Source organism: Corythoichthys intestinalis, chromosome 22 (genome assembly GCF_030265065.1).
Source record: "Corythoichthys intestinalis isolate RoL2023-P3 chromosome 22, ASM3026506v1, whole genome shotgun sequence".
Classification (NCBI taxonomy): domain Eukaryota; kingdom Metazoa; phylum Chordata; class Actinopteri; order Syngnathiformes; family Syngnathidae; genus Corythoichthys; species Corythoichthys intestinalis.
In genome coordinates this window covers 9,900,022-9,925,285 of record NC_080416.1, presented here as the reverse complement: position 1 = coordinate 9,925,285, position 25,264 = coordinate 9,900,022, and the positions used below count along the sequence as shown (strand labels likewise).

The window sequence follows — 25,264 nt, the reverse complement described above, 5'->3', positions numbered from 1 at the left end:
CCGGTGTTCTACATTTTATGCTCCTTTTGGAAGTCAACATGTAATAATTTATTAAAATCTTAATTAGTGGCTGTCATTTCCTATTTTTATGTATTTAAGACTACATGTTAGTTTTCTAATTCTTATTTGAAGACAATTCTAGTTAATTTATTAAAATATTACCCATTTTTTTCACTGATTAAACATAAAATTGCACACTTTTTTTAATGCCTCCAATGAAATTCTATTTCGTTCCTTCAACTGTGATGCCTTTAATAGCTTGTAGTTTCCTTATCACAATTTTACGCACTAAAATCAGAACTGACCCGTTTTCAAAAGCATCTCTCTGGTCACCCTGCTTGACCTCGTCCATTCCAGTTCGGCTTTTACAGATGAGAGCATGGCATGACGCCATCCAGCCAAGAAACAAAAAAATGCTTCCTCTCTTGCCAGAAAACATTGTTTCATTCACCACAGGCATCACAATGGCCGCTTTCATTCCGTCTTGGTAAATAAAAGAGTCCGTGTCTTTTAAACACTAGGGGTGAATCAGATCCGTGCTGAAGAAGTCAGCGATTCTATGGACGTTCAGCGGAGCGGCCTACTAATTTTGTTGAACTTCTCAGAGGGCTTAGGACTAATCAGCTAATTGATTAGCAAATAATTTGGCAAATATTTTGATAGGTGATTGTTTAGAGGCACTGTTGACCTTAAAAAAAAATTAGCCTCATGAGAGTCAATATTTTCTTTTATATTATTTATCAGAACCCTTTCTGGAACGGTGGTCACGTAAGACCTTTAACACTTTATAGAGCAAGTGACTTTTTTGTAATTAAAAAAAAAACATTTAGCATATTGGACACCAAGTGCCTTCACTGGCAGGTAATTTGGTGAGGGGCAGGTAATCTACATGAAAGGGTTAAATTTAAAAATATATATATATATTAATAAGATCACCAAAAAAAATCCTATTTTAGTTTGTAAACTTTTATTAAATTTTTTAAAAAATATTTTTCATATTAATTAAAATGGAGGGGAAAAAATTGACTTTTGCAGTTTATTAGAATTTCAAAAACAACTACTCGAAACCAAATTCTGGAGAATTTACGATGGGGCTTTGCTGTGGGAGAGTCACTTCCTGTTGATATGTGAGGGACATGTCCTGTTGATATCAGGTCACTTCCTGTTGCTTTGGGGACATTTGTGGGACACATCCTGTTAATATCAGGTCAATGAATGTAAATGCCATTGAAAATGAACGGAAAATTTGGACATACATGGCCGTCAATGGCTTCGACTTACATATGTGTCAATGGAATCAAAGTACATTGGCATCAAAAGAAGTGACATACATGGGCATCCATGCAATGTAAATGTCATTGGCAATGGGAAATTTGGACTTACATGGCCGTCAGTGGCATGGACGTGCATGACTGTCAATAGCATAGACTGACGCTAGTTTAAGGTCAATGGGCTGTCATGGTAAATGGTCAAAAATCACCTGGACCTATTTTTTCCTGCCATTGGAAGTGAATGGGAAATTGGACTTACATGGCTGTCAGTGGCATCCCATTAGAAATGAATGGGACAGTTTTTTTGTCAAATTTTGGGGGAGACTATAAGTTTTTGCCAAATTCTTTAAGCAACTTTTATGCCCCTTACTGTCCCGGAATTTTTTATGTCCATATCATGTGATATGGCCAAAAATTGTAGGACAAGAAGTGTTTTGAAAACAAAAAAAAGCTTTTTAAAAACCCACTTTTACGGGCGAACGGAAAATTTTTCGGGATCCTTCGAAAAAGATAAAGTTAAACCATTTTATTATCTTGCAAAGCCCCACATAATAAAGTTGTAGAACTTTACTGTCTACAAAAATGTATTTTTAAAGTGTTTTCCATTTTTATTTGTCTTTACCATAATTGGCATGCAATGAGTTATATACTATGAAAAAATATATAATACACATTTTTTCAAAACTACAAAAATGATGAGGGACGTCCCTGATCCGATCATGTGATTGGAAATCTGGGCATTTTTCACAGAATCTGAATCGGGTGAAAATGACTGAGGTTTTAATTTAAAAAAAAAAAAAAAGAAAATATGTATTTTTTAAAAAGTTAAAGCGAAAAAGTAACAATAAATACAATGGCATTGCCAGAAAACACAGACAAGACTGAAAAAGCAGTTTCTGCCCTTGCACCCCTCTTCAAAATAAACTACTGTATTTTAAGCCAAAAGAACTGTTGTGTTTGATAGAATATGTCTATATGCTGCCATAGCAGATTCATGGCGCATTAAGCCCCCCGAACTATTTTTAATTTGTCCGTTTTACCCAGGAAACCCCCGTTTACAGACGTTGCGCAACCGTTTTTGTTTCAACCCAGCCATAAAATGAAGGTAATTATATTATTCTGTCATTGTCATTTTTAGCTCAATCATTAATTGATGCCTAATATTTCGTTTAAAAAAATCTTTAAAAAGTTATTCACTCTCATATTTTAAACTTTTAAACAAATTACGTCACAATGAAAAAAAATTGGTGTCTGTAAATAAGTCACAGATATCTACCTCATAGCTATTTTTTCCCGATATGTTAGATGATAAATAATTGATCCAAACAAAGAAAAAAAAAAAAAAAAAAAAACCTTTAAAAGGGTAAATGAAAAAGAACATCTCGATCACTCCTTGATGTCTGCGATTTCTGCATCGCGACCCTTGTAATATTACCAAGTTTCACCCATCAAATCCCCCAAAAATCCAGTTGTGGGGATTCACATCTGTGTCTTGACACTCAGTGATACATGCTCCATGGAGTTTTTGGATCAACACAAAGTACGTGATAATATCTCGTTAAAATCATGGCGTCTTTAATTATGCGCTCTCATGCTCTCACCTCCAGTTAGGGTTTTGCAGTTTAATTTTTCAAATTATTTTTTTAAATGCCCTCCTGTTCATAATTTTTCTTCCCCCAGAAAATTGAGATTTTAAGCTTTGCAATGATGTGCAGTGCATGTGCATATTGGACAATTTTGAAATTTGGCCAAATTGGGGGTCTCAGAGCGGAACTTCAAGTCACCTGAGTGTTTTCCGCCATATACATTTTGTATTCCGCAATACTCCTGAAAAAAGCAGAAAAGTACTGTAAACAGTACAGAACTTTAGTTCAGATTACAAAAAATTAACTCTTTTTTTTTTTTCAGATTGGAACTTAGTTTTGGCAGATTCTCAAAATCAGGGGACTCGGAACAAAAATATGCAATCGGGACATCCCTTAAAATGATTCATAAAGCAAAGTTTACCCAAGCGCATGATGCTCACATCTCAAAAGGATGCTCTTTTGTCAAAGCAAGAAAAAAATTAAAACATGTAGGAGCAAGGAATTTTTTCAGCTGCCTTTTTTGGTGGGTGTCTCGCCGGAGCTCCACATTCCTGCCACCGTTCAAAGATATCTAGCATTGTACCCTCTCTATCTCCCCTCTCATCCCTTCCTCCGTCCTGAGAACAAACGCAAGTCTCTGTTGTGAGCGCGAGGTCGCCAGCAGTTTGCCGTCAACCCACTTTCGACATTCTTGCTTTCGGATACAACCACTTGTTTGATACGAGTGGACAAACATGGTTAACTAACCCTTTTTACTTTTTTTTTTTTCGTATTTATGTCAGCCAAATAAGGCTGCTGAGATCGATCCACTCATTGATGGCTAATAATCAAATGAATCGGTTATCATTTTTATAGTGGATTGTTTAGGGACATTGTTGACCTTAAATTTTTCAGAATCTTCTTTTTTTTCTAGCCTCTTGAGAGCAAATATTTTTTTCATTTGTTATAGGTATTGCAGAAATAATTTTTAAAAATATAAAAGAAATATACAATTTTTTTTAAACAAATGTTGATTTTTGTTCTGTACACAGTTTCTAATTTAAGAAAAAAAACTGAAAAAAGTTATTCTTGTATTTTTACATTTTTAATTATTATTTTCACATTTTATATATACAGCATGTATATATAAGTAATATCAAATAAAAATACATTTTTTAAAATTATTTTTAAAAAATGATTAAAAACTATAAAATTACACTGACATTGTATTCCTCATTAATATAAAATTTTAATCCAATATCTGTACTCCAATCAAATATTCCATGTTTCTAATTTAAGAAAAAAAAACTGAAAAAAGTTATTCTTGTATTTTTACATTTTTGATTATTATTTTCACATTTCATATATACAGCATGTATATATAAGTAATATCAAATTTAAAAAAATATTTTAATTTTTTTTATTTTAAAAAAATGATTAAAAACTAAAATTACACTAACATTGTATTCCTCATTAATATAAAATTTTAATACAATATCTGTACTCCAATCAAATATTCCATCCATCATCTTCCGCTAATTTTTGGGATAAATATAAAAATATTTACTTTTTTAAAATTTGGGTTTTGGGGTGGGAAAAAAAAAAAAACTTTAAAACTTTTTTTTTTTTAAATTCTAATGTTTATTTTTGTTCTTTGTTTCTCTACATTATTATATTCTTTATTTACGTTTCTAATTTTTAAATAAACAAACGGGAAAAAACAGTATTCTTGTATTTTTAATTAGATGTTTAATTAAAATATTAGTTTCACATTTTATATACAGTACAGTGGTATGAAAAAGTATCTGAATCTTTTGGAATTTCTCACATTTCTGCATAAAATCACCATCAAATGTGAGCTGATCTTTGTCAAAATCACACAGATTAAAAAACTGCTTTAACTAAAACCAGCCAAACATATTTTTCATATTTTAATGAGAATGGTATGCAAACAATGACAGAAGGGAGAAATAAGTAAGTGAAGCATCACATTTAATATTTTGAGGGCCTCTTTTGGCAGCAAAAACTTCAACCAGACGCTTTCTGTAGCTGCAGATCGGTCTGGCACATCGATCAGGACTAATCTTGGCTCATTCTTCTCTACAAAACTGCTGTAGTTCAGTCAGATTCCTGGGAGGTCTGGCATGAATCGCTGTCTTTAGGTCATTCAACAGCATCTCAATGGGGTTCAAGTCTGGGCTTTGACTTGGCCACTCCAGAGCGTGTATTTTGCTCTTCTTTTTTGGATCATTGTTTTGTTGCAGCATCCATCCTCTTTTTAGCTTCAAGTGTCTGACAGACGGCCTCAGGTTTTCCTGCAAAACATCCTGATAAACTTATGAATTCAATCTTCCATTAATGATTGCAAGTTGTCCAGGCCTTGAGGAAGCAAAACAGCCCCAAATCATGATGCTCCCTCCACCATGCTTCACGGTGGGGATGAGGTGTTGATGTTGGTGAGCTGTTTCATGTTTCCTCCACACATGACGTTGTGTGTTACTCCCAAACAATTCAACTTTGGTTTAATCAGTCCAGCAAATATTTTACCAAAACCTCTGTGGTGTGTCTAAGTGCCTTTTTGCGAACATTAAACAAGCAAGGTTTTTTTTTTTCTCAACAGCAGTGGCTTGCTATGTGGAGTCCTCCCATGAACACCATTCTTGGCCATAGTTTTACATATAGTTGATGTGTGCACAGATATAGGACTGTGCCAGTGATTTCTTTAAATCTTTAGCAGACACTCTTGGGTTCTTTTTACAGCTCTGAGTATACTGCGCTGAACTCTTGCCGTCATCTTTGGTGGATAGCCATTCCTTGGGAAAGAAGCAACAGTGCCAAACTCTCTCAATTTGTAGACAACTTCTCTGACTTTCGATTGATGAACATCCAGACTTTTAGAGATTATTTTGTATCCTTTCCCAGCTTTGTACAAATCAACAATCCTTTATCACAGGTCTTCAGACAGCTCTTTTGACCGAGCCATGATGCACATCAGACAATGCTTCTCATCAAGCCATTTCTTCTTAGTGGGCAGGGCAGCTTTAAGCCACTCATCAGTGATTGGGCACACACTTGACTTAAAATGTTTGGTAAAAATTGGTTTCAATTGCTCTTAAGTCTCCTTAGGCAGAGGGTTCGCTTATTTATTTTTCCACCTTCTTTCATTGTTTTCATGCTATCCTCATTAAAATATAAAAACATATAAACATTTGGGTGGTTTTATTTAACGCAGACACTGTATTTTCATCTGTGTGATTTTGACAAACATCAGATCACATTTGATGGTGATTTTATGCAGAAATGTGAGAAATGCCAAAAGGTTCAGATACTTTTTCATACTACTGTATATATGTTAATAAAATAATTTAATTTTTTTTAAACATATTTATAAAAAACAATTTCTGTATTCCTCAAAGATTAAACACTACAGAAATGGGATATTTACAGAGGATTTTTTTGGACAAATATATATATATATTTTTTAATTGTTTTTGGAGTGGAATAAACAGTTCCAAAAAAAATAAAAATAAATTCTGGAGTGGAATAAACAGTTCCAAAAAAAAAAAAAAAAAAAATTCCCCCAAATCGCAAGTTTACACACCCGTTTTGTAGAAAAAAAATCCCAATAAATACCATACATCCCCTAATATTTGTCACTTAAGTCATTTGTGTTTTCAACCTTACCAAAAAATTAGAAATACAAAAACTGACTTTGTGTTTCTCATTAATATAAAACCTTAATACAATTTCTGTATTCCTCAAAGATTAAACACTCCAGAAATCAAATATTTACAGAGGATTTATATATATTATATATTTATTTATTTTTTTTTTTTATTTTATTGTTTTTGGAGTGGAATAATTTTTTTTTTCTCCCCCAAATCACAAAAAGTTTACACACCCCTTTTGTAGAAAAACATTCCCAATAAATAAATACCATACATTCCCTAATATTTGTCACTTAAGTCATTTGTTTTCAACCTTATCAAAAATTGGAAATACAAAAAGTCGGTTACTACATACTATTATCACAAATACGAAATGTTTTCTCTGCCATACTGACGGTGATAGACGTCCACTTCATTTGAACTAGGAGGGCTGTAAGCCACTTCTAAACAGGCTCTTGATGAGAGTTCGTCCTTCATGGATCATGTTATTCCCAAAGCTGCACGTCTATCGCCGTCAATGGCAGCCAGTGAGTGAGTAGGCATCGATTACAATAGCGAGGGCGTTTCCACGAAGCGAGAAGAACAATAACCCGACCCGAGCGGAGGGCGGCGGTGACTGACACGGCCAAAGAATGCTTGGACGGGCGCCAAGGATGGAGCCGGCCCTCCCCGACGGCATCCCCTGCCGCGACCCGACGGGGTCGGGCGACAGACACCTTGAAAGAGATCGAGAAGCCAGTCGGAGAGTTATCGTCGAGGAAGAAGGCGAACGGGGATGGCCACGGCGGGCACTTCGGGTCTTGGCAAGAAGAAGAAGAATCCAGGGCTCATGGATTCTTTTACAAAGATCTTTGGAGGGGAGAAGAAGAAGAGGAGTAAGGTGGGGAGGAATCCATTCAAGGGAATAGGAACTTTGTGCTTTTGAGAAAAAAAATATGACTAACTTCACAAAATTGGGCAATTTTAGTTTCAATGCAACAAGTGATGAGCAATTTAATGACATTTCCTTTAAAACCTGCACTTGTTTTAATGAATTTGATATTTCATTTTGTAGTTTGACGACACAGAAATTATGGATTTTTGGATTAAGTGGAATTATGGGATGAGGAGAAACAAAAAACAGTAATCACTGCCAGATTCTTCCAGTTTTAATGGATTGGGCATCTAACTCCATCAATGGCAGTGAATGACTTCATGCACTTTATACTACGTCCCAAAAAATATTGCAACATACACAAAAAAAGTCCTATGATTGGGTTAAAGTTAGACTGTGTATTTTTTAGGGAAAATAGTTCTTCAAATTAAACATCTTTATAAGAACTACGAAAAAAAAAAACGTTTAAAGGGGTATTTCAGTAGATTTTAGTCCAATTAAGAGTATTTAGTTCAATTTTGGGAAGTGTTTTACTAGATTTAAGAATAAGTCGGTTTAGGTAGTATTTCAGTATATTGATATGAATTATGATTACTTTAGTATTTCAGTTGGTCGAAGAGTATTGAAATAACTTTTAGGTAGTATTTGAGGCATTATATTTTAATAGGATACTTTAAAAGGGTATTTGGGTTGCTTTTAGTCAATTTAAGAGTTTTTAGTTCACTTTTAAGGAGCATTCTACTCAATTTAAGAGTAAGTCAGTTTTAGGAAGTATTTCAGTATATTGATGTGTATTATGATCACTTTCATTAGTGTTTCAGTTGGTTAAGAGTATTTACAGTAAATAACTTCGGGGTATTATTTGATTATCTAGAAGTTTTGTAATGCTATTGTGGATTTAGTTCAATATTAGGAAGTGTTTAACTAAATTTAAGAGTGAGTCATTTTTTTTTTTCTTCTTTTTTTATTTTCCCTTCAGGCATGAGAAATCCAACAAACATACAGCATTTATATGTGTTTACAATTAATTCAACCCGAAAAGGGCAGACGGGAGAAGCCGAAGCTTATTGAGACCCGCCCCCGGTCTACCATAGGACGCAGAAAATATCGTATAACAATTGTTGTTTAGGATACTTTAAAAGGGTATCTGGGTTGATTTTAAACAATTTAAGAGTTTTTAGTTCACTTTTACGGAGCATTCTATTCAATTTAAGAGCAAGTCAGTTTTAGGAAGTATTTCAGTATATTGATGTGTATTATGATCACTTTCATTAGTATTTCAGTTGGTTAAGAGTATTTACAGTAAATAACTTCGGGGTATTATTGGAATATCTAGAAGTTTTTATAATGCTATTGTGGATTATTTATTATGAATTACCATATTGGCCTGAATATAAGACGGCCCTGATTATAAGACGACCCCCTCTTTTTTAAGACTCAAGTTTGAAAAAAGACTTTTTGAATAGAAAAGCGGCATGGAAAATGAATGAATGAATGAATGAATTTTTATACAGAAAATAATTACAGTACATTCGAAACAAATGATAACAATATATCTGAGAGAAAAAGCATGTTATTTTGCCTCATTCAAATCTTAATATCTGAACATTTAAATATGTAAAGTGAAATCACATTGGTAAATGAATGGCTTCTGGTTTTTGAAATGTAAATAAACCAATCTATTGTGATAAAACAAAAAAATTGCAATAACTGCATTAACCATCAAAGTGAAGTCTAACTGTAACTGTAGTCTTGAAACAAATCTGAATAAGGAAAAACATTGCAATAAAATAATGCAAACTGGTTAAACTAAAAAGAGTAGCTGAAATCTGTCATGACAGAACATCTCTTCAATGATATCTGGCGCCATCTAGCGTCGTGAATGGGGGGAGTAGCTGAGCTCTATCATGACACAACATCGCTTCAATGATATCTGGCGCCATCTAGTGTCATGAATAGGTATAATGTTTAGACCGCAAATATAAGACGATCCCTCTTTTTCAGTCTTATTTCAATGCAAAAAACACCGTCTTATATTCGGGCCAATACGGTACTTTAAAACGGTGTTTTAGTAGAACTTAGTCCATTTAAGACAGCGGTCGGGAACCTTTTTGACCAAGAGAGCCAAAACACCCAAACTATTTTAAAATGGGATTCCACGAGAGCTATACAGTGCGCATGTGTTTTTTTTTTCTTTCTTTTTTTTTTTTTTGGTGAACGCATTTGAACGTCTCATATGTGAGCAAGAGTAAGGTCATGTTCAGCTTTTACTAGCAGTTGCCGAGTTGTGATTGAAATAAATATTGAGAGATCAACAACGAAAGCCTAACATCGTTATTTGGAATGTTACAATCATTGCTCAATTGCGCACTCATCACTTGGAAAATAACAAAAACATGGTGTGGAATTGCGTATCTTTCCTGGGTGTAGGAAACCACAACCAGGGGCACGTGCATAACAGTGGCCGAGACAGGTTAAATCTCTTAGGGCAGCTGATCGTGAGTCTCGCTCTCCTGGAAGTGGCGACAATTTGACAGGTGAAAAAGTCATAAAAGTCAAACTGACTTGACGAAACCGACGTGACTTTGGGTGCCACGCAGTTCACTTTCGTGGTTTCATTTTCCCGGACGCATTTTTTATATACTCTTTACTCGACATTGAGTTGGGAGGGGCCAGTCCCACTTTTGGATGAGTGTAGCCTTAACGCACGAGGCGCGGTCTGTAACGCTCGTCTCCATACCATCCACGATGGAAGGACCACCAATGGGCAATGAAGTGAAGCTACTATTGCGACGTACGTTTGAGATTACCAAAATCGATGAGTGAATGCACCATCAGCTCATCAAAGCTCGTTCATGTCAAGCGAGCTGGCCGATTCCACATTTAAGATGACAGGTTGCACTCATCAAAAGAGCCGGATATGGCTCACGAGACATAGGTTCCAAACCCCTGATTTAAGAGTATTTACTTCACTTTTAGCAGTACTTTAATAGATTTAAGAGCATGTAGGTCTTTTTAGAGAGTATTTCAGTACATTGATGTGTGTTGTGATCACTTTAGTGTCGGTCTAATAATTTTTCTGTTGTATTTGATTATTGTAAATTATCTAGCACAGTCGTTCTTAACCTTGCTAAAGGTACCAAACACAGGTTTCACAGGTGCATTCAACGAACCCTTCGGAATTTCAAAATAAAGCCTTTTCCAAATTCAAAACCTAGCAATCTAACATCTAAGTGAATTCCTGTTCAAATTTCTGCTATATTTCAAATCTACCACAAATAATTTTGCCTTTTGCTGTAGATTTTCACGTTGGTAAATGAAACTCATTTCATTTCACATTGATTTTTTTTGTTTTCATCTCCAAATTCTCATTTTATTGTCACATTCTTGCATCACATACTTGTTTTATTAAGTACAATGACTTTTTTTTTTTTTTATTATTATGTAGTTCATGCTGTCTGTAGGTCTGTTATACTTCCTCATACCAAGTGCCAGTCAACCTTCCACTGAGCAAACCAATTTTCCCTCCATTAGATTGAGGGCACACAGTTGAAAGAAATCAAAGCCTGTAAATTGAGGGAATATCAGTCCAAAACCTGGTCTAAAAATGCCACTTTGCCTAGATTTAGTCAGTGTACAAAATAAGGCTCTGCCTTTCTTAACCTTCACCGAACCCCAGTTAAGAACCACTGATTTAGCAGTATGTAATATGTATTATGCTTTTCAGTTGACTATTTTTCATAGTAATTAATTCATTGCACGCCACTGACAGCGATAAACGTCCAGTTTAAACCTGGAAGACTGATCGTGAATGCTCATCTTTAAGTGCCTTTGACAGCGCTAGACATCCAATTCGTTTCAACTGAAGGGTGTTGGTTCATTCGCCCCTCCCATTCAAAATGAATTGGACGTCTAATGCAGTCGATGGCAGCCGCTGAGTTAAATGAGTGTTTAAAAAAAATTAAATTTAAACATGTACAATTGTTATGGTAACTGTAACTATGAGCAGGCTAAAATCGGTTCAATGCATGTTGAGATAGAAGTAATCGTATACAAAACCATCCAACAGATTACTACATTTTAGTACTACAGTGATCCCCCATTTTTGCGGTTACTTGGGACCAGAACCTGCCGCGATAACTGAAACACCGCGAAGTACCCCACCCAAAAACAAGTGCATTTTTTAAAAAATTCAGATTTAGCATTGGAAATATATATAAGACATGTCTTTTCTAGGGCTGTCAAAATTATCGCGTTAACGGGCATTTTTAAAAATTAATCCCGTCAAAATATTTGACGCAATTAACGCACATGCCCCGCTCAGATTAAAATGACGGCAAAGTAACATTTCCACTTGTTACTTGTGTTTTTTTGTGTTTTGTCGCCCTCTGCTGGCGCTTGGGTGCGACTGCTTGCCATTGTTGAGCTACTAGTTTATTTTTTAAAAATTTTACAAATTTTATTAAAACGAAAACATTAATATAACATTTGTATAACTTGTACTAACATTTATCTTTTAAGAACTACAAGTCTTTCTACCCATGGATCGCTTTAACAGAATGTTAATATGTTAATGCCATCTTGTTGATTTATTGTTATAATAAACAAATACAGTACTTATGTACAGTATGTTGAATGTACGTTTATATCAGTCTTATGTCTTATCTTTCCATTCCAACAATAATTTACAGAAAATTATGCCATAATTTATAGATGGCTTGAATTGCAATTACGATTAATTTTTAAGCTGTGATTAACTCGATTAAAAATTTTAATCGTTTGACAGCCCTGGTCTTTTCACTTCTTCCCCCCATAGTATAGTTAAAAAAAAAAAAAAAATGTATAGTGATCCCTCGATAAGTGAAAAAAATGTGAAATAGCCCCCCCCCCACCCAACGTATAATTGAGAAAGAAAAAAAACTTATGTATATGTATATTTTAAGTTTTTAAGCGCTGCAAATGTAATAGTGTTTTAAACATGTTACTGTCCAAAAATGCTCGTCTTTATTAAATGCTTCATTGAGTGAGTCCACTCAACTCCATCTCCTTACTTACACACAATGAGTTGCCACACAAACTGTTAAGTTAAATGATGACTGACGCATGTGGCACTTTGATGTTGAGGCTTCCAGGGAACTGTGGCAAGATCAAACAGAAGACGTCTACCAATCGTCCTTAACTTTAATAAGCAACTCCAGTGCATTGCCTGAACAACAGAGAGCAGGGAGAGGGAGGGAGGGAGAGTGAGACTACGCAATCGGCTCGGGACAGCTCATCTGTTTTTTTTTTTTCATTGAAAAAAAATCTGCAATGGATTGATGGCGCGAAGTAGCGAGGGATCACTTTAATCCCATCTTTTAGGGGTCATTCCGGGGTCAATTTTTCTGTAGTACGTAACACATTGAACATTATCTAACAATATGTAACATGTATTATGCTTATTATGCATTTCTCAGGGGTCATTCCGGGGTCACCTGGCCACGTCACCCCAGCAGTCGTCCACCCGCCGCAGGACCAATGAAAATGCCGTGGTCCAATTCTTCCGCAACATTGTACGTTTTTTTTCTTCTCATACATGCAACAATCCAATGCTTTTTACTCATTACCCCCCCCCCCCCCCCGATTCTTTCTTCATTTTTCAGGTTTCTTCGCCTCGCCCTAAATCAAAGGTTAGTGAAATATTGTCACGGTGATTTCAAGTCTTTCTTTAAAGACTTCTCTTTTCAGAGCTGAATCCAGAGAGAGGAAAACACTCATTTTTGTTAGCTCATATTACTTGTTTCTTTTTCATGTGCAGTGGAGAGATTTCTTTGGCTTGGTATGTCAAACACAAAGTGACTCTTTTTTAAAATTAACTTTGTGCGTGCGTGTATTTGTCATCTGTCAATGCATGCTTTTTACTGTGCGATGTTGCTAACAACCAATCTCTTTCGGCAACTTGAGTGGTTTTCCCCCTTTTCGACCAAATCAGGTCACAGTTGAGTTTTGAGGGTTCATGGGCCTGCAGTTTCTCTTCAGACGACGTCGCACTATCGTCATTTCTTTTTCTCCCCTTTTAGGGTTGTGGTTATCTCACTCTTTATAGGCGAGCTGACGTCACGTGTTATTTTTTTAGGCTTCATCACCGCGTCCGGAGAGCACAAAATCGCCGGTGAGACGACGCAAGGAACAAAGCACGCTGTCCAAACTTTTCAACCTGGTGAGCAAAACTCATCTATCTGACAATCTCTGGATCTTGAAAAGACTGAAAAAGCTCACCACTTTCCAATCTGTGTTTGCACCAGTGATGCTTTCATCCAAAATCAGTGAGTAGCAGGATTGACTGGAGAGTCGTATCATCATAACGTTTTTATTTTTTGGCATATCCATTCAACTAATGTATAAAGTTATCTTTTTTTCTCCATTTGGATGCATCCCACTAAATGTGAACGATTATGACAATCGCATGTAATGTTCATTTGTGGAGTTGTCCGATATTGTCCGATAAAACCATTTCAAATAACATAGGAAAATATTGGCATCGGTTTTGTGCCAATATTGATGTTGGCTTAATAAACCTTTGTACATGGCCTGGTCATAGTTTAGCACAGCACCTATGCTTAGAATGACCTCTAAACGTCTCCAAACAGAGGTGCTTGGGATTTGTTAAATGAGCAAATACCATTTGCATTCATAGTGCGCAAATGAAATATACAATGAATGAAAAATAATGAATTAATACTGCGTTACCAGAAAGAAATAGTCACTAAGAAAATAAAAAACACATAATTAATGTCGAATCAGCCATAATATATATATAAGTCCACGACCACATACAGTGCCCTCCATAATTATTGGCACCCCTGAAAAAGATGTGTTTTTTAGCTTTTAATATTTTTTTTTTATTCAAATAATATGGGACCTTAATGGGGAAAAAAAAAGAAAAATCCAACCTTCAATACAAGTACATTTATTCACTGGGGAAAAAAATCCCACAAAGAAATAATTATTTGACGTCAAATAATGGGTGTCACAATTATTAGCACCCCTGGTGTTAATACTTTGTAAAACCCCTTTTGTCAACAAAACAAGGTCTGGGGACTGAGATGGCCATGGGAGGAGCTTGATTTTGTGTCTGGTGAACCATTTCTGTGTAGATTTGGCCATATGTTTAGGGTCATTGTCTTGCTGAAAGACCCAGTGACGACCCATCTTCAGCTTTCAGGCAGAGGGCAACAGACTTTGATTTAAAATGTCCTGGTATTTCAAAGCATTCATGATGCCATGCACCCTAACAAGGTTCCCAGGGCCTTTGGAAGCCAGGTGAAGCCTGGGACAGTGTGCTTTGGTCAGATGAGACCAAGATTGAGCTTTTTGGCAACAAACACTCTAAGTGGGTCTGGCGTGCTACGAAAGATGCGCATGCTGAAAAGCACCTCATACCCACTGTGAAGTATGGGGATGGGTCAGTGATGCTGTGGGGGTGTTTCGCTTCCAAAGGCCCTGGGAACCTTGTTAGGGTGCATGGCATCATGAATGCTTTGAAATACCAGGACATTTTACATCAAAATCTGCTGCCCTCTGCCCGAAAGCTGAAGATGGGTCGTCACTTGGTCTTTCAGCAAGACAATGACCCTAAACATATGGCCAAATCTACACAGAAATGGTTCACCAGACACAAAATCAAGCTCCTCCCATGGCCATCTCAGTCCCCAGACCTTGTTTTGTTGGCAAAAAAGGGTTGTACAAAGTATTAACACCAGGGGTGCTAATAATTGTGACACACATTATTTGATGTCAAATAATTATTTATGTGGGATTTTTTCCCCGCTGAACAAATGCACTTGTATTGAAGGTTGGATTTTTCTCTTTTTTTCCATTAAGGTCCCATATTATTTGAATAAAAAAAAATATTCAAAGCTAAAAAACACATCTTAACCAGGGGTGCCAATAAATATGGAGGGCACTGTATGTTAAGTCCACGACCACATATATGTATCACTTTTAAATATCAGTGTCGGATTTTTGGAGCTGGACAACATCGTGTTAACGGTTAAAAACTAATTATTTGGACAACTCTATTCATTTTTATTTTTTACTGTAAAGTCCCTGAAACCAGAACCCCAATAATAAAATAGACCAACCAAACCAAGCTTGAATCTTAACTAGTTGTCGTCTGATAATGACTTTTTAATCGATAACCGATATTGTGCAACTCCAAAAACCTAACCTGTTGGTGGTGACCTTAACATAATATGGCTAATTGTATTGTGATGCCCCATTGGATGCTTTAATAATGATAAATGTAACAACTTCAAGTTTTTCCAAATAAACATTCTGTGAAAAATAAGAACTTTAACTGAAGGTATCGAAAAAGTGCACCACTATATTTAGTTTATTATAATGAATCATTTTTCAATCCTTTTTGGTTCATTTAATTTTTGCACCAAGAATGCTAATGGTCCGCTCACATAGCAAATTCCAAGCATCTTAATTTGGAGACATCTAAAGGTCAATAAACGCAATTGCTGTGCTAAGCTGCGACCAGCCTTGTACAAAGGCAGAGGTGGTTATACATTCAATTTGAAGGAAGCATGCATACTGGACCAAAACCGATAATGAAAAAACAATGTCAATATTATCCGCTATCATTTTAAAATGCTTTCATCGGTCGATATTATTGGTTACCTAATAATATCGGACAACTCTAATCTAAACTTCTTGCTACTTCTTTTTGATCATATGGTAAATTGAGCAAACTGACCACATATTAAAAGAAAAATTCATTGCAGCAAAGGTCAAAATCCTACAAACGTGAGATTTTGGACATCAAAATTTTAGTCTGATTTACTGAAATGTCTCAACTAAATTGAAAATGTCAAAAGTTTGCATCTTTAGCCAGCAAAACAAGGATTTCATTTCACCAAATGAGATTTTTCAGAACTTCTGCTCAATCGAGGTAAAAAGAAAAATTCTGAATTCCAACTAAAAATTGAACAAAGGCACTCCAGACTGTGAAAAAGATTTCAGTTATGACAATTTAATTTTGATAGTGATTGATGATTGCAAAAAATTCCAACGCCAATTTCGGTGATTGGTGCATTTTTCTATCAAACGTGGTGAAAATGTACATGACAACTAACAACAACCAGTTTTTAAGCAGTCTCTCTTTTGACTTTTTCCTGATTGGCAGGGAGAAACCAAGTCCCGCCCCCCACCCAAACGCTGGAGCACCATATTCTGACCGCTGTTCCGACACCCCGAGCGTGGATTTTAAAGTGGCGTGATGACTCAAAACCAAACGTGTGTGTTAACGCTCTAATACTGGATTCCTGAGTTCACTCATTGGCTGCCATTGACCGCAATAGATGTCCAATCCATTTTGACTGGTCCAGTCAATCCAGTCTAAATGGATTGGACATCTGTCGCCATGAGTGGCTGCAAAAGTATTACTGTGTCCATCAAAAAACATGGTTGTGTTGATGTTCATATGGTGCTATGTGTGTCCTGTTATTTTTTGGTGTTTGTCTCACACCATTGTATTAAAAAAAATTACAATTATCATCACACCTCAGTTATTAATCACGTGCAGTCACGTCAAAAGTAAGCGATCTATTGAACATGCCCTTTTTAATTGCACTGTTGCGCACTAATCACTATTTTTAAAGGTCTGATGTGGTTTGCGGAAAAAAAGACGGTAATACGTAAGTGATTCCTGAGTTTTCGGTGGAATTTTGGAACGTCAAAACGCACGTCGTTTGTCTGTTTTGGTCTTGTTTCTGAATATTGTTGTCATTTCGAGATGTTTTAAGTTCTTGTTTTAAAGAATTGGCTGAATTAATATGTTTTCATTTGATCATCTTTGTGAAAGTTTTAATGTGGAGCCTAACTGGAAGTAAACAACTTTTGTTTTCCTGATGTGAATTAATTCATTATTAAATGTTCTGAAGTCTTAAAACTGTGTTGTTTTTCCATATATACTTTGATTTTAGCTTTTGCAGTCGTTTTAATTTTGGCCTGCAGGACAGCATTTTGCAGCCCCCTACCTGTCGTACAAGTCATTGCAGTAACTTGCTTTTTGTTTGTTTTAATCACTTGTAGTACCATAAACTAGCATAGCCCAGGCTAATTTGTGTTTGTCAAGAATTTTGCAAAGTGAAATGGCTAGTGACTTAATTTAAACGTAATTTTAAAATGACACCACATAGATGGAAAATTATATCCCGTTTTACTAAAAAAATGTAAAAAAAACTGACGTAACGAAAAATGTTAGCGAAATCGTAAAGCCCATTTATTCCCCAACACTTACCAAATTTTGTAGCTCAACATAATCGGCATTTATGGTATGGGTATGGTTACGAAATGTGTGTCATCCAACTTTATTCACGCATTTAAAATATCAACAAAACAGAAGATTTGAATGCGAAGGCACAGGAAATGATCAAACTACAGAATAAAAGACAACACTGTCAAAATAATTGGCATTTTTAACACACAACATTAGGCACAATCTAATGAAAACGTCAAGTCAAAACTTGTACTTTGTGAGGATGTAATTTGATTACACGTTTTAGCAACACAAGTGCTTCTTATAGTATTTGATTATTAAAAAAAAAAAAAAAAAAAGCCTTTACATATTTTTTTCTTCATATTGTGCAAAACATATTATATTTGAATTGTATTCGACATGTTTTTTTTGTTTTTGTTTTTTTGAGTTCCACTACAAGTGGAAGGCAAACAATATGTGCAAATTTAGGTTTTGAATAAACAATAGTAACAGCACTGTTTGTCACAAATGTACTTGAACGCATCAATCCCTAAATCATAAAAGTTTTTCTCCCAAAAAATATAAGACATTAACTCATTTGCTCCCATTGACGGTGATAGACGTCCAAATCCATTTTCATTGTGACTGACACTCGAGTCAAAATGGATTTAGACGTCTGTCGCCGTCAATGGAAGCCAGTGCATTAAATTAGACTTACCGTAGACTTACCGTATTAACAGTTTAATACTATTTACTTTCACTAAAGTTATCTCCAACTTCCTCTTTGTAAACATGAGCGCTAGCTTCCAAATGTTGAGTTCGAAGTTCCTCCACCATTCCCGACACGCTTCCTAGCAAGCCGCTCATCCCGTCCTCCATTTCTCCCTGAAAGTCTACTTCTTCAACTTTCACTTGCCCGCCCATGGACAGAAACGCGTCCCCTCCGTCGAAGTTGTACGCGTAACCGTCATCCGCGTCGGTCTGAGGGTTCGCGGAGGACGCGAGCCTTTCGCACCTAGCTTGATGGCGAAGGAAGCTATCCCGCCAGATGATTTTCTTCCCGCAGACGCCGCATTCGTGCGGCCGGAGACCCCCGTGAGTTTTGAGGTGCTTGGTGAGGTGGTGCTTCATCTTGAAGGACTTGTTGCACACGGGGCAAGCGAAGGGGCGTAGGTTGAGGTGCTGCATTTTCACGTGACGGTCGCGCATGCTCTTCAGCGTGAAGGCTTTGCCGCAGTGGCAGAAGTGGACTTTGCCCGCGTAAGGGGCGCCGGCCGCCGTCACGTGGGAGGACGACGACGGGGTCGGGGGTGAAGAAGGAGGAGGCGGGTTAGCGGAAGAGGGGGGAAGATGGCGAGCGGAAACGGTTAGCGATGAAGTGCCGGCCGCCATGGTGGGGGAGAGCCAGCCGCTCTCTGAGGCGGCCATGTTGAAGTCGGGAGATGTTGGCACCAGGGGCCTTTGGGAAACTTGACCAGTCCCGTCTTCAATTTCGTCGTACGTTTCCGAGTTGAGACACTGGAGGGCCGTTTCGGGTTTAGCGACCACTTCCGATCTGGATTCTTGTTGAGACCAGGCGCTCGCTTGCCACTGTGCACGGGCTAAAACGACGCAAGGTTCTCCCAAATGACTTTCCGCTTTGTGGCTGGGAGGTACGCTGGACATCTGCCCTTTATCGCGTACGTCCGCCAAACTCACCTTCAGCATGGCTCGTCTGGAGTCCTCATTCTCAACTAAAACGGGCCGTGAATCACCTGGAGATATAAAGAACCGTTATTACGAACTTCAACATTATAAACTCTTTCTATCTAAATATCCCATATTAAAATTTGGACACCTGCAGCCTTTTGTCAGGTACATCTTAAAATGGTTTCATCTGGAATTTTATACAAATTTGGGTGGTTCGGCTTACAGTCAAATGCACTCTATGCCGCGAAATCTACTGTACCTGTGTGTGCAAACCCTTCCTTCTTTTCCACCACTTCTTCTCCGACACCTTCATCTGCTTCAAGTTCTCTTCTCTCCTTCTTCCTCTGCTGTGTTTCACTGCCCTCACGGCTGAAGTTCTTCTCATGCAGAGCTGCACGTGTTGGACACCTGCTTTTCAGCTTGAATGTCTCAGAACTGGGACCACCTTGAATAAACAGTCCGCTTTTACTGTGGCTCGCGTCTTCGCAGGAAGCGTCATCGGCCTCTGTGTACGGGAGGCAATCAACTTGCGAGTCGGCCGAGTGCTGTGCTAAGGTCGGCCGTGAACTCCCCCATCTTGAAAACTGCTGCGGGCGCCTCCAAGTCGCTAAAGGAGGTAGCGCGTCAGGTTTGACGTCTTTCCTTCTCCCCTCTCTCTCTATGTACAAACAGTCAGTGCTGCTTGGTGACTGCTGCCTGGCCTGAACCGCTGATGCGTCCGGTAGAGACGCATCCGCCGCGGGCCGGGGCCTCTTCAAAATCTCTGTGCATTTGTCTACGATGTGCCACATCTGCAGGAAGCTAGCCACTGTCACGTAATTGACGATATCATCGTGAACGATGCTCAGTTGACCAGTGTACGCCGAACTTAACACGCTCTCAAATGCCACCGGGTCCATGACGGAGGGGAGGGAAACCGTTGTCACATTTTTCAGCAACACCTATGAACACAATATACATGACACAATAAATTATTTTAAAACAAAAGATGATAGATCATAGTTTTTTGGTATACCTGATCATGAAAGTAAGGCGAGGATGCAGCAAGCACACAACGGTGGGCCTTGAAAACTTTGCCTTGTACGTGAATGGAGAGGTCACACAACCTGCCCTCCTCTCGTTGGTGATTCAGGTTATCCAGAACAGCCGCACGCACAGATGGGAAACACACCTGCACGGTTAAGGCAGGCGGAACAGAAGAAGCGCTGGAGCTCGGGTCCATGGTGATGAGATTCTATTGAAAGAAGAGTTAGGTGGGGGTTAATATAGAGTGTGTGCTTTGACACCAGCATGTATGAATGAGGCTATTCACACTCATATTTACACTGTCTGAATGAGAACTGCACCCACACACTGCATGCACTCAAGCTAGAGTCCCAATGTAAACCAGCCATAAATGTCAGGTCAGGACATAACACTACCAACTTTTCAGGATGCTCAACTTGTCCCCATCAATTTTTAGGCAAAATTATTTGCATTGTATAATAACCTCAGTTAAATCGGTAATTTGTCTTCCAATATGTTGTAAGGATAGTATAGTCCCCACCATTATTAAGTAATTTTTTTCATTATGTTAAGATTTACATTATTTAGATGAACACGCTTCTCACCTGCTGAATGTGCCAAACCATTTTTTTCCCTCAAATTCATGTTTGAATGGCTGATGACCAGCCCCCAGCAAGTACAATATGCCACCCTCCAAAGATGAGGGATACTAGAATTTTTCCCTGCCAGCAGCAGCCACTGTAAGTAATGTAAAAAGACGTCAATGTTGAGGAGGTGGGGAACACACCACCAATTTTGTTACTGAAAGTCTGACCTGCGTTAGCATAACATTAATTTGTGTGAATTTCTCAAACTCGAGGAAGCTGCTTTGAGAGGAATATCCTCCTGTATGTTTTCTATTGTGAACAGTAATTAAGCTGTAAGAAATGTAGTGAACCAAGGTTTACCCCCTTCTCCACCGTTTTCATTCTTATTTTATTTATGTGGCCTTAAAACCGCCCAAAAGGAGTTTTTTTTTTTGGAGTTTAGTTATGCTTGTGAACAAAAGCAGTAGTCTTTTACCTGAAGGAAGGCTCAATTTTTATTTATTTTTGTTATTCCCTGACTTTTTTGCGAAATTCATTTAGCCAGACAATTTTGAGTGGTCTTAAGGCAAATGTTTATTTTATTTTTTTGCATTCCTGGGTAGTTAAGAGATGATTAACAAGTTTGCATTTCTTGTGTATGTTAATATAATTTGTGTTCGAATGTTGCAATTTAAATGTGTTGATAAAATCCAGACATCTATTCCTGAAGTTTTAAAAATGTGTCTTGAGTAGTTTTTGAAAACAAAGGTTTGAATGGAACGGTGTATCACCTGAACCAATACATATGCACTGCAAAAAAAAAACAAAAAAAAAAAACACCTCCTTAAAACTAGAAGGAAAAAAATTAATTCCCTTGTTTTCTGCGTAAATCTACTAGAAATAAGTGAAATTATCTGCCAGTGCTTCAAGTAAATCTTACCTAGATTTCTTCAAATAAGAAAAATAGCCACCTGAAAATAAGCTAAACAGACCTATTTTAAGCAAAACGTTTGTATATCTTAAAAAAAAAAAACAAAAAAAAAAAACTTGTTTTGTCAGGAATGTTCGTAATTCAAGAATAGATATTGTTCAAAACATTATTTGAAAGCAATTTTGACCAACTTTTAGATGCATGGGCTTAATAAGGACATGTTTACTTAAAGTGAGTGGAATAATCTGGCACATTAATCTGTTAACTAGCCTTTTAACACTCAAAACGAGATGGATAAACCTATTCTACCAGATTTAAGAAAAATTATAAGACCTTAAAAAATTGCAATATGAAAGTTAGTATAAGTCAGTACAGACTTATTTTGGCATTAATCATTTAGTCTATCAATTAATTAGGTTTTTATTGGTGAGAAATGTAGCCCTGACCCCTGTTTACCCAGTCTGTTTGGTTTTATTAATCTCCCGTCCCCAGCAAAAAGCGTACCTGCAGGGTATGCTGTTATATCGTCCCTACCAATATTGAGATCAAACCTACACCCTTGAGACACACTATCAATTTTTTGCTAACTTTATGATACAACTACCTTATTTTTCGGATTATAAATCACACCTGATAATAAGTCGCACCAGCCCAAAAATGAGCAATGAAAAAATACAATAGAGAACAACATGCTGAATAAGTGTACAGTATGATCATGTTACATGATGTGTGAACAACGAAATCCGAACGTGGCCGGTATGGTAACGTAACATAGCTATTACGAGTTATTCAGAGAACTATAGCATAAAGAACATGCTAACAAGTTTACCAAACCATCAGTGTCACTCCAAAACACCAAAATAAAATGTGAAATGATATAATAAAGTGTTTATAATTTCACACATATGTCGCACCCCCCAGCCAAACTATGAAAAAAAAACGGCGATTTATAGTCCGAAAAATACGGTGTCCTAAACATACTATTAATTACATTCTTCATATTTAAACGAGGTAATTGTAGCAAACGTATTAACATTCTTTGCCATTATCATAAATAGACATCAAATACATTTTAATATGGGTGGCTGGCATTGATCATGTTTCAGTGCCATTGACAGCTTTAGAAGTCCAATTCGTTTGGACTGGGAGGAATGACGGTAATTAAATCATCGCTGCCATCAACCTTCCCAGTTCAAATGGATTGAACATCTATCGACTTTAACGGCAGTTAATTTATGGAAGAGAAAAAAAACATTAAAGCTGTTAGAACATAGGAAGTTGGTTAATTTGTTTCCTTAATTTCAGCATTGAAGGCGATAATATGCCAAAGTTTCTGTGTAGTAAAGGTAAACAGCTCATTTAAGAGGAACTCTGGTTCGTCTATCGATGACAGCCAATGAGTTAAATCTTTTTAAACATACATACACTACAGATACAAACATTTAGTGCAACTAGCACGTAGAGCTAACTAACAGCGTCCCAGAAGCGCTTTCAAATGTTCGAAACTCGTGCTCGCCATGGTTAAACGGCGTTATTAACGAGCAAAAAACCATTTTGATAACCACATTGAAGTCGACTTGTAATTATGTCATTTTTAATTAGCATCGAACGCTATATAGCTTTCACTAAATTTCACTTACCTGAGCGGAATATTTGCGCTTTTATTCGGAACACGTCGCTTCTTCAAGCATGCCCAACAGACGTACCCCGCAAAACGTGTAAAATGTATGGTTTGTTGTTGTTACATAAAAAAAATTATAATAACACGATGCTAGCAAAGGTTAACAGCAGCTGTTGTGTTTACGACGCTGATTCACTGATGCAAAGCGGCTAAACTAAAGCGCACTAAATCCTCCAACGTTAATGTCGTTTAGAATAAATAATCTGAATTATTTTCTTTTTACATAATATCGTGTAATTTAATCAAAAGTGGGGTTATTTTTTTTGTATTAACGTGAGACGGACATCATGTAACATTTGAGGCGAACACAAGATGGCGCCATTTGTCACCTCTTCCTGCGTTAGATTTTAAAGGGCCAGTTCACTTTTAAATCCCGGCATTGCTATTGTATAACTACTCAATAGCAGTCTTTTATGATTATAAATGAATTATGCTCGAACAAGTTAAATCTGTCGTTATAAATTAAACGGGATTTATGGAGAATTAGAAAACTGGACTACAAGCGGCTGGCATCATTGACCGTTGCAGGTCTAGATTTACCGCAGTACATCTGCAGCATCAAGAGTGAGCAGCAGAGGTGCTGCATCAGGCACTGTGATCGCACCAAGGACGTCCTGCATCTGTCGTGGCTTAAGCTTTTGGCTTTATCTGGCGGATGATGGATTTGCTTGCACGCGTGCAGGTTGATATGAAACGCCAGCGCGACGGAGGATTTTTCCTGACCGGCAAATGCTTGTTAGATAGCTGAAATCCTTCATTTTCCTCAAGCTGTCATCGTGGGATCAGACGTCACATTTGCCCCCTGGACCATAAACTGACGATAAGTAGGCGATCCGATTCAGATGACAGTTTTCTATTGTTTAGGGTCGCGCAAATTTGCACTCGCGAAAAGGAATGGTCTCATGTCAGTCGTTTGATAAGTTTAGAAATGATGTCATGATGTCAAATGTCGTTTCGACAAGCTCAGGGAAAATCTCAAGGTGAAACTTCGGAGGACACTGTGAGTCGTCGCATGAACTGGAATGTAACGCGTGCTTCTTTTTGTACATACGAGCAATAATTTGTCGCAATAAATATTAGATCAGCTGACAATTCTTGATTTGAGCCAAAGAAGTGGACCTGGAGCCTGTATTTGAATATATTTTGCACACTGCTAGATCTACTTATAACTAGAATGCACTTTATCGAAACGTGAAATTAATCCTGAAAGAACTCCAATTTTAAACGGTGCCATGCCTGTAATTCATACACTCGTCCTTTTGGTCTCCTGCACGCTGCTTGGTGAGTTACCATCTTATTATGAAAAGCTTCAAGTGACCGTAATGCGACTAAAATTGGCGTTATTAACACTAACAGTGCACCGGGGCGACGGAGCGTGCGCAGAACCAGACTCGGACACCGAAGCGGTGGTGGGTCAAGGCTTCAAACTGACCTGCATCTCGTGCAAAAGGAGAAGTGAGGTCAAAGCCAGCGCTACTGTGGAGTGGTACTTCAAGGCTAAAGGGGAAGTGGATTTTGTGCAGGTGAGAGGACGGTCGATTTTGTTCGGGTGGAGGGAATACGATAGCGGCCGGATGTGAGGGTGTTTAATCAATATCTGTGACATGCGGCAGTGTTGACCTTGTGTTAGCGGTCGAGTGGAAAAATACTGTTCGGTCATTTGGTTAAGTCAGCGGCATTGACGGCCCTAGAGATCCAATCCATTTGAACTTGGAGGGTTGGCAGCAAATGATTAACTGCTAGCGCCCCCCAGTGTTGTGCCCCACAA

The 25,264-nt window shown here is 37.5% G+C and overlaps 3 protein-coding genes across 9 annotated transcripts in view; 2 read left to right on the top strand and 1 right to left on the bottom strand.

Moving 5' to 3' along the window:
- Nucleotides 1-7,203: 7,203 nt before the first annotated feature.
- On the top strand, nt 7,204-17,331 carry LOC130910304 (myelin basic protein-like). Of its 4 annotated transcripts, XM_057827483.1 has the most exons (7): nt 7,204-7,384; nt 12,835-12,930; nt 13,021-13,047; nt 13,176-13,196; nt 13,494-13,577; nt 13,663-13,683; nt 16,551-17,331. In XM_057827483.1, the coding sequence occupies exons 1-6, from the start codon at nt 7,280-7,282 to the stop codon at nt 13,663-13,665; spliced, it is 336 nt and encodes a 111-aa protein (XP_057683466.1). In that variant the 5' UTR covers nt 7,204-7,279; the 3' UTR covers nt 13,666-13,683; nt 16,551-17,331. The 4 variants fall into 4 exon arrangements, with proteins under 4 accessions (XP_057683466.1, XP_057683464.1, XP_057683465.1 ...); XM_057827481.1 differs by lacking the exon at nt 13,663-13,683 and having other exon boundaries at nt 16,551-17,330; XM_057827484.1 differs by lacking the exon at nt 13,176-13,196 and having other exon boundaries at nt 7,207-7,384; nt 16,551-17,330.
- A 389-nt stretch (nt 17,332-17,720) lies between these two features.
- The window catches only part of zbtb22a (zinc finger and BTB domain containing 22a), a 23,291-nt gene continuing 15,747 nt past the window's right edge, over nt 17,721-25,264 (bottom strand). For 3 of the 4 annotated variants that reach the window (XM_057827471.1, XM_057827469.1, XM_057827470.1), the window contains exons 4-6: nt 20,329-20,547; nt 19,573-20,254; nt 17,721-19,378 (exon numbers count right to left, since the gene is read on the bottom strand). In XM_057827471.1, coding sequence (XP_057683454.1) covers nt 18,372-19,378; nt 19,573-20,254; nt 20,329-20,535 — 1,896 coding nt within the window. In that variant the 5' untranslated portion in view covers nt 20,536-20,547 and the 3' untranslated portion in view covers nt 17,721-18,371. Of the gene's footprint in view, nt 19,379-19,572; nt 20,255-20,328; nt 20,548-23,455; nt 23,901-25,264 lie in introns of those variants that run through there. The other variant, XM_057827472.1, reaches the window with a different exon arrangement.
- Nucleotides 23,867-25,264, top strand: part of LOC130910303 (sodium channel subunit beta-1-like) — a 9,812-nt gene continuing 8,414 nt past the window's right edge. Inside the window, exons 1-2 of the mRNA XM_057827480.1 lie at nt 23,867-24,777; nt 24,853-25,019. Coding sequence (XP_057683463.1) covers nt 24,729-24,777; nt 24,853-25,019 — 216 coding nt within the window. The 5' untranslated portion in view covers nt 23,867-24,728. The remainder of the gene's footprint in view (nt 24,778-24,852; nt 25,020-25,264) is intronic.

Bases quoted from the DNA above. Each gene is read 5' to 3' on its own strand.
- LOC130910304 (XM_057827481.1), top strand. From the start codon at position 7,280: ATGGCCACGGCGGGCACTTCGGGTCTTGGCAAGAAGAAGAAGAATCCA. The intron at 13,048-13,175 runs GTTAGTGAAATA...TTTCATGTGCAG, and splicing joins CGCCTCGCCCTAAATCAAAG to TGGAGAGATTTCTTTGGCTT. The intron at 13,197-13,493 runs GTATGTCAAACA...TTATTTTTTTAG, and splicing joins GGAGAGATTTCTTTGGCTTG to GCTTCATCACCGCGTCCGGA.